This window comes from Heloderma suspectum, chromosome 12, assembly GCF_057233095.1.
Source record: "Heloderma suspectum isolate Gila_16-S chromosome 12, 16-S_ref, whole genome shotgun sequence".
Lineage (NCBI taxonomy): Eukaryota > Metazoa > Chordata > Lepidosauria > Squamata > Helodermatidae > Heloderma > Heloderma suspectum.
The window spans coordinates 641,722-650,602 of record NC_139469.1 but is presented as its reverse complement, the minus strand read 5'-3'; the positions used below and the strand labels follow the sequence as shown (position 1 = coordinate 650,602).

The window sequence follows — 8,881 nt, the reverse complement described above, 5'->3', positions numbered from 1 at the left end:
CTGGGGTGGGTCAGGAGCCCTTTGTCTCTGGGGCAGGGGCTGTGATGGAGGGAAGCCCTCCATGGGGGGGCCGCATCAGTGACTGGGTTCCTTGCCCTGGGATGTGCGCTCAGGCCTCAGCTGCTTGTGCTCAGCGGAGCCACCGGCAGGGTGATGCGCGCTCACGCCAAAGTGCTGCGCGGCTTCCTCCTGGGAAGGACCCTGTGGAGCCACACGCCAGCTTGGGCAAAACAGCTGCAGAGGCAGCCTTGGCCTGCACAGGAGCTTTGAACTTCTTGGCCGTCTCCACCGTCCGCCAGCCTTGCCGGCTTGTGGGTTTTCTGTGGTTGCCCTGGGGCCGGTGAGCAGAGGCTGCCACTATGAGGCCCTCCCCTTCTAGCGGAGGGCTGCCTTTCCACCAAAGGCCAAGGAGGCTGTTGCAAGGTGGCTTTCTCCCAAGGCCTGCTGCGAACGCTCGGCCCTCCCTCGGGGTGCGGAGGCCTTTGAGGCTCTTGAGCACAGCTTGGGGGCAGGAGCAGGAGGCAACATGGGGGAGCAGGGCACAAGGGAAAGAGCGGAGCCCTACCAGGCCCCTGGGGAGCCGACGAGCCAAACATTCCAAAAAGGACACACCTTGCACAACTCACACACGTGGCCAGTTTTAAGGCGCTTGGTCTTTTTGACATTTGAAGACGGCACATAACTAGTGGGGCAGCCTAGGAACAGAGACCCGGAAGGCCACACCCAGCAGGCTCTACAGTTCGTCGCGCGACTCTGGGCCCTCGTCTGGGCTCTTCTGGTCTGCCTTTGGTTCCTCGGCATCCTCAGCAGCCTGGAGAACCAGAGCCAAGCGTCACCATGCAAGCCATGTGTGGTCAGCGGGGCCTTCTTAGAGTCGTGGGATCCCAAATATTTCTCGTGGCCCACAGCCATTTGGCTTGTACCTCGGACCCTGCCTAATTTGCCTCTTTCGCGTAACTTCTATAAGCCGATCTCCTGGGGCCCCTAAAGCCCCCTGGCCAAACCTTCCCTTTGAAAGGCCACAACTGCTGCTCCTTGTCCACCTGGCAGGCAGGCCTTTTCTTTTGGACTGGGGCTGGAGCGGTGGGACGGGCAAGTTGATGAGAACTCAGCCCCCCAGATCAGCACTGCACTGAGGGGGGCCCCCAGGCTTGGGGGAGGGATGGTTGCTGCTCCTTACCACCACACCTTCTAGGGAAGGGAGCTCCCCTCCACTCTCCAAAAAGCGGCACAAGCTTTCCAGGTCTCTGTCGCTCCTGTACTCGGTCACCTGGGGCAGGCAGGAGACAATGGCATTGGTTGGCCAGCCACCAACGGCTCCCCCTCCCTTTGGCCGGCTGTAGCCAACAGGCTTCACTCCCCACTCCCTGAGGAGCAGGCAGTTGTGGCTGCAGAGCCTCCCACCCCCAGCCAGCCACGCACCTTCCTCCCATGCCCTGCAGGGAAGTAGTACAGCGTTGGGTAGGCAGGGATGGGCAGCCCTGCCACCTCGTTGGCAGTGGCGTCCATCTCGGCAATGACGAAGTCCTCGTGGCCCCTGTATTTCTCCCCCAGGGCCTCCCAGGCAGGCGCCATGGCCTTGCAGTGGGGGCACCAGGGGGCATCTGCGGGAGCAGAACAGAATTGGTCCTGGGGAGTGTGAGAGCCCTGCTTGCTGTCTTCCGCATTGCCTGCTATGAAAATGTAACAAAACGAGAAGATGCCAGTGCTGTCCGCCTAGGCTGCTTTGTCAGCTGCAGCCCTGTCTCAGGAAAGTAGCCTTGCCCCAGTGAGGCCGCTTTGGCTACGTCCAGACTCTCACTGCAGCGCTGCCTATGTGGGGCTGCCCGTGCTGCTTGTGTGGAAGCTTCAGCGGGTGCGGAATGTGGCAGCAGCTGTTGGCATTGGGGGACTGTCTGGCACATCTGTTGGACACAGCTCCTAGTCGCAGTATCTGTGGTGGCACCAGCTACCCTTCTCTCTGGCTGGTCGGAGCGCACAGTTAGTTTTCAGGCTGGAGGGAAGTTAAAAGCAGTGTCTGCTCAGCACGTGTGTTGGCCCTATATTACAGGATGCTGAAAACCCAGACAGACTGAAGTGTTCCACAGTCTTGTCTCCAGATGGGGGAGCTGGCATGCAAGAGAGGTGATTTGGCAGAGGTGAGTGAAAAGTTACGCGTATTGGGGCAAACATCCCTAATGGTGCCTATAGGCTGCTAGGGGCCAACTGGCCATGGCTACCTTCCTGACCCCTGCCCAGTCTTGGTGAAATAGTTGGAAGCTCACTTAGAGTGAAGCATGTGGCATCAGTGAAAAATGCAAGTTCGGCGTCGGTGGAAATAGGAATCTTGTTGGAATCGGAACTGCATCGCGGTGGCATGGGACAGGCAAGCAGCCCTCCAAGCAAGAGCGGTGGCAGAGCGGAGCTGGAGCACGTTCTCTCTGTCTCGTAGTGCTAGCAGACCACAGGCTTGCAGCAGGCGCCCCTTCTCACCCGCCACCCACCTCGGGGAAGCGGCTGATGCTGCAAGGGCTGCTACCTCCACTGATGGGCATGAGCCCGTGTGGGCTGGGGTCATGGATCTGTGGCCTGCCTGCTTGCCCTCACTGGGACCATTTTTGAAAGGGCGGCTCCCTGAGCCTGCACAGCTGGACGCTCCTCGCGGGAGTGAACACACCCCTCCTGCCTCAGCTCCTTCCTGCGTGGCTCCATTGCGGCAAGGGGCTGGACAGGCGAAGGCGGCCCAGGTCTGTCTCTCCCTCCCTGCCGAGTCTGGAATCAAGGTGTTGCTGAGGAGCCCCCCCAGCTGGAGGAGGCAGTGTGGCGAAAGCCACACAGCAGCCCGTTTCCTGCAGGGCCCCTTGCTGAGCTGGGCCTCCGAAGTATTATGGCGCCGTTTTGCCACCAGCTCCTCGCCAAACTAGCTGGGGAGTGGAGCCCCTGTCTCTGCCTTCCAGGTGTTGGGGACAAATGCGAGACAGGGGCGCTGCCTGCCTGGGGAACTCCCGAGTCGGGCAGCTGCCAGGGCGCTCAGCACACTCACAGAACTTCACAAACACATTCTTGGTCTCATCAAAGGCCACTTGCTCGAAATTCTTCCCCACCAGGACTTTAACTGGCTGCTTCTCCCAGTCATTTGGAACCTCCTCGCTCATCAGATAGGGCTGCAAGACAAAGCCCAGCCACAGTGAGTCTGGGGCAGCCTGGGGCTGTGGGGCTGCTGGGCCTTTGCAAGGGATGGGGAGCAGCGAGGAGCCAGGTGGCCAGGGCTGTGGGGGCCTGGCACACAGCAGCCTTCTCTGGGGGCCAGCTGGAAAAGTCTCTGCCTCGTAGTGCCTTCCTTAGTGTTGGGGAGAGAGGGGGAGCAGCCCAGGGCAGGGGGGGGCATCACCCGCTGGCAGGCTCTGGGACAGAGCTGCTGGCCAGCCTGGCCTTGATTCCTGGGCCTGCCATCAGCCTCCCTGTGCCCACCCACCAGGCTGGAGCGTCGGGCCGCCTACCTGGACTTTGCCTGCCAGCACATCCTGGCAGAAGGTGCTGATGGAGGCTGCGCTGAGCCCTTTGGTGGCCAGGCGGTATTTTGTGTTGGTCTCAATGTTGATGAATCGGATGGCGGGTGCGTCCTGGCTCTTGAGGCCAAAATAGTGCAGCACGCCGGCTCCATCCCCATCCACGTCCGCCAGGACAAACAGCACCTGCAGAGCACATCCATGAGCCCACCCTCCCCACAGCTGCTGCGCCCTCTGGGGCAGCCTGACCCAAGCCAGGCCCCTCTGCGCTGGCCCTTGCCTGCTGAGACGGGAGCTGACGCGCCACAGGAGGGCGGGAAAAGGCTCCCCCAGGGCGGCAGCGGAGCACCAGTGCAAGCGCCCCTCCCCGCCCCTCCCCTGGCTGCAGCAAGGAGACCCCCGGAAGCATCTGGGGCAGGCGTCCGGCCCAGGGTGGCTCACCTGGCCCCGGAAGGCAGGCGCTGCCTCCTGGAAGTGGTCCAGCAGTGCCAGCTGGGAGCCCACCGTCTTGTTGAGGAACAGCAGCAGGTGGTTCAGGATCTTGGCCCCAAATATCTTGGCAGCGTTCTAAGGGAGAGCCACAGGCAGTGACAGCCCCCAGAGGGTGGGCAGGAGCAAAGGGGGGGAGGGGGCCATGGGGGCCATGGAACAGCACCCCCGTGCCCAAGAGTCGCATCCCAGGGAAAAGGCATGGTAGTCAGCGGGAGGGGGGGCTCGGGGGCTCCAGGTGCCACATCAGGCTCCTGGGGTCACAGCCTTTGTGCCCGCGTGTGTGTGAGTGTGTGAGAGAGAGAGCGAGAGAGAGAGAGAGAGAGAGAGACCCAAAGGCTTTGCTGGGAGCAGCAGCTGATCAACGCAGTTCCAGGCTGGGGCCTTGAGATTCTTCACAACAGGGGAAGCCGAGGATTGGTCCCGGGCCCTTCCACAGAGAGCCCACACACGGGGCTGTGGTCCCAGCCACAGTGGCACTCCCCCACCCCTCGTGGAGGCGCACATGGAGTCGCAGTTTGGAGCCCCAGAGAGCACGAGAGCTCCCTCGCCCCCTCTCAGCGGCAGGCCCTGGCTGGGCTGCGCCTGGCACCAGGGCACCACGGGCTCTTGGGGGAACGGGGTCCTTCTGACCTTGCCTGTGAATTCCATAACAAGCTCCAGGCTCTGCACCGTGATGAATCGGGACAGTGCAGCCGCGTCCAGGCCCAGCTCTTCATCCACCGGGAAGTCTGCGCGGGGCTCCTGGTGCTGCAGGAGAAGACAGGGTCCCTGCAGATGGGGCTGTCTCAGGAGCAGGGCAGCCTCGGACAGAGGTGCCCCAAAGTTCAGAGCGAGAGCGAGGGGCAGGGGGGAAAGGGAGAGCGTGTCAGCCACCCCCTCCCAACAGGCATCTGGGCTCACCTTCCGGAAGAGAGAGACTGTGTCGCTTCCAACAGTGATGTTGTATTTCTGAAAAAGCTCTAAACCGTCAGTGAGGGCAAAGGCCACGCTGGGCACATCGCTGGCCACATCGTAGAAGAGGCGCACATCCGCATCCTGCAGGTCCTGCAGGGAAAGTAGAGAGACAAAGAGCTGGCTGGGAGAAACATGACTGGATGCATGGAGCACAGGAGATGCTCAGGGAATGTGCTCCCTTTTCGGAGGGGCGGGGAGCCCTGTGGTCTTGGAAGCGCTGCTCCCTTTCTCGGTCCCGGGTGTCAGATTTAGATCAAGAGAAGCCACCATCAGAAGCCAGCCTTGCTCCTGGCCAGCTGTCAGGGCCCAGGCTTCCCCTGAAATATGCGAGGGACACAGAGCACAAAGGCCCAGATGCAAGGCTGGCTCCCCTCCTCCCAGCCACAGTGAGTGGGTGGCAGCAGCCTCAGCTGGGAAGCACAGGAAGACCCAGTGGCTTGGCCCCACCTGCAGCAGCTTCAGGCCCCAGAGGCACAAGCTGGCAACTCACATGGAAGAACCCAACGACTGCCACCTCGTGGGCCTCCAGGAAAGCTGCCGCCTCGTCGGCATCCTCCAGCAGCACGGCGCTGGGCCCAGCCTTCTGTTTCAGCCATTTCACAATCCCCTCAGCATCTTGCAGGCCTGGCACAGGTGTAGATGCAGACAGAGGTGGGGGGTACATGGTGGGGATGGGCCTCTGGCTCATGGTGCCCCCCTCCTTCATGGGGCCTTTCTAAGCATGAGAGCAGCAAGCAAGCAGTGCTGAGTGGGGCTCAGCATGTGACGCTAGTTGAGTACTTTATGCTGCTAATGTGAGCCACTGCCAGAGGAGGGGGTGCGTGCCATGGCCAGCCTGGCCAGCTCAGCAAAGTATCCCTGGGGGGCCCTCATAGAATCATAGAAGAGCAGGGCTGGAAGGGGCCCACAAGGCCATCGAGTCCAACCCCCGCTCGATGCAGGAATCCAAGTCAGAGCATCCCTGACAGGTGGCTGTCCAGCCTCGTCTTGAACGCCTCCAGTGTGGGAGAGCCCCCCGCCTCCCTAGGTCACTGGCTCCCTCCTTGGCCTCTTGTGTCCCACTTCGGCCATTGGCAGGACCAAGTCCACCTGAAGCTGGTGTAAGAAGCAAAGGGGAGCTGTGGGGAGCTGCCCCACCAACATCCACTTTGCCTTTGGGAAAAGGTGCTGGGGAGCAGCAGGGAGTGCAGGCCGGGGGCAGACCAGGTGGCCTTTGAGGCCCCTTCCAGCCCTCTGCTATTCCGGTGGCTCTTACCCGTGAAGTCTGTGGGGTGGGTGCGGTTCCCACCTCGGAACAGTTTGAGGACAGGGTAGCTGGAGACCCCAAACTCTGCACTCAGCGCCTGCTCCTCCACAGCATCCACCTTGGCCAGTTTCAGCGGGGAGCGTGCGTGTCTCAGGGTCGCTGCTGCCTTTGCATACTCTGGAGCCAGGGCTCGGCAGCGCGTGCACCCGGGGGCATCTGAGGGAGAGAGGGAGCAAGGGAGCAAGGGAGAAGGCCTGCTCCAGCAGAGCCAATCAGAAGAACCGTGGGGGGGGGGCAGGAAAGAAGAGAGTGAACATGACCCCTGCACGGAGAAAGGGGACCGGGAGGGCGGGGCCCCTCTCCTTCTCCTAGAGCCTGGGTGCAGGTGTCACCCGAAGGAAGAGACTGGCTGGCAATTCAGGCAAAAGGGAAACCCCCTTTTCACAAGGCAGAGCTGGGGGAGACCCAGAGCTGAGATCCACGAGCAGACGGGTGGCTGGTCCTCCCAGAGCGCCACCCCGTTTGGATCGCTCTGCTCTGCGACTCTGCTTCAGGCAGCACCACACGCTCATTCGCTCATGGAACTGGCTGCCATGAGACGTGGACGTGGCCCTGCCTGCCTTGGCTGGCTCCATGGGAGATCCCCCTGAATCCAGGCGGAGAGGGCCAGCTGCCCCAGCAGCTCTGCGCTGGGGTGGCTGCGGCAGAAGGACCCCCCTAGCCCAGGGGAGCCTCTCCCTCCGAAGGCCACTGTCTGCCTGGGGCAGGGAGGGGCCGGCGGCGCTGCCCGCCTTTCTGCCCGCTGCGTGTGCTCTCCCTCTGGGGGCGCTGGCTGGAAGCGGGCCGCTGGGCCGGTGCGGCAGCGTGCAGCACTGCTGGGAACGCAGACAGGCCGCCAGCTCGCCGGCCCGCCCCACTCCACGCCTCGGCCTCTTGCGGCTCCATGTCCGCTTGTCTCACGGCCCCTGGGCGAGGCTCTGGAGGCCTGGCATGTTTGTTCTTCCAATCTGCTGCTGGCGGCCGATTGCACTGGATAAACACCTTCTGGCTGAGCTGTCCAGGCTGTGGGATGGAGGACAGGCTCCCTCCCGCGGAAACAGCCCCACCACCTTGCTTGCCACCGATGGTGTGTGCTGCAGGAGGACAGGGCCCGGGACCCAGGGGGCGCTCCGAGGGGCCCACCCACCCTCCACCGCCCAGCAGCGGCCCCATGTGGGGGGCAGCCGGGAGAGCACATGGCCTGGGCAGCCTGCTGTGGAGGCGCAGCAGCTCCCACCCATGCCTCCGCCTTTGCATGGGCAGGCCGCCCTCCCTGGCCTGCCCTCCCTGCAGCTGGTACTCACAGAACGCCACCAGGAGCAGCTGGTGCTTCTGCAGGGCTTGGGCAAAGTTGTGCTGGCTCAGGACCAAGACCACCTCCTCTCGCGCAAGCTCTCCGGGCGCCTCCTCCGGCTCCCCCTCGGCCAGGCTCCTTCCCTCCGCCGCCTCCCCAGGCCGCCCTAGAGCCACCGCCAGCCCCAGCAGCAGGAGCTGCAGGGCTGCTGGGAAGCAACCCATGATGGCTGGAGGAGAAAGGGCCGAGCCAGCCACGCCGGCAGGAGCCAGGCGATGCCAGGCAAGCGGGGGGGAGAGCAGGCCCTGGCACCCCATGGCTCCTTCCCACGTGGCCCTCTCTGACTGGCTGCTCCACTCGCGATAAGCGCAGCTGGGCAACCTCCAGCTGCCCTTGCTGGCGGTGCCCTTGCAGGCCACAGGCCTCGGGTGTGGTGGAGGGGGGATCCTTAGTGCCAGGCCTGGCGACTGGCTCTGTGGAACTGAGAGGAGTTGGCCCCGCTCAGCCCAGACTGGGGCAGCCCTGCTGCCTTTGGGGCTTTGAGGCAGGCATCAGGAAAGATGCATGGTGGCAACAGGCCTCTCTTGCCAGGACGTGGTTTCCCCATTTCAGGACGTGGTTTCCCCGTTTCAGCTCGTTGACTCATGATGGTGAAGCAGAAGCCACCAAGCAAACATCTGCCTCGATACTTTTACCCTGCTTGTCAATATTGGGGTGGTAAACTGGCCATTTCTGTAAATGTACAGGCTCTGTTTTAACTGCAGCTGCAACAGAATACATGGGTCAGTGTTTTCATTGAGCTCTCCACTGCAACCCCAAGACCTCTCCCTTGGCCAGCCGCTGCTAGCTCACATCTCATCAGTGCAGAGGTGAAGCTGGGCGTTTTGCCCCAAGGTGCATCGCTTCACACTTGCTTACAATGAACCACACCTGCCACTTGGATGCCCATTCTCCCAGCTTGGATAGATCCTTTTGGAGCTCCTCACAATCCCTTTTTGTTTGAACCACCCTACATAATTTAGTGTTGTCAGCGATCTTGGCCACTTCACTGCTCACTCCTCATTCCAGATCATTTAAAGTTAAAAAGCACTGGTCGCTCCCAATGTAGATCCCTGTGGGGCCATAAACCCTTCTTTGGGAGAAGTTGTGACATATTCTTTCTGCTACTCCGGGAAAGTCCTTGGGGGTGGTAGCTTCATGTGACCCAGTCAGACAGCTGACTAAAAGAAGTAGCGGGGCGGGGCAGGACAAGGAGACGCAGAAGAGGGGGCACACGCCTGCATGGTTGGGCAGACTCTCTGGCCCGGCCGGCCACTGGCGGAGTGGCTGCAAGTGGGCCCCCGAAGGGCCATCATGGGTGCCCCCCGC

General features: G+C 62.2%; 1 protein-coding gene across 1 annotated transcript; it reads right to left on the bottom strand.

Annotated features, from left to right (window-relative positions):
- Positions 1 to 1,108: 1,108 nt before the first annotated feature.
- PDIA2 (protein disulfide isomerase family A member 2) lies at positions 1,109 to 7,737 on the bottom strand. Its single transcript, XM_084819179.1, has 10 exons — positions 7,524 to 7,737; positions 6,190 to 6,396; positions 5,425 to 5,558; positions 4,881 to 5,024; positions 4,611 to 4,727; positions 3,930 to 4,055; positions 3,480 to 3,674; positions 3,023 to 3,143; positions 1,423 to 1,604; positions 1,109 to 1,270 (listed from the first exon to the last, which is right to left on the bottom strand). Exons 1-10 carry the CDS (start codon positions 7,735 to 7,737, stop codon positions 1,109 to 1,111), a joined length of 1,602 nt encoding a protein of 533 aa, XP_084675305.1.
- Positions 7,738 to 8,881: the final 1,144 nt, after the last annotated feature.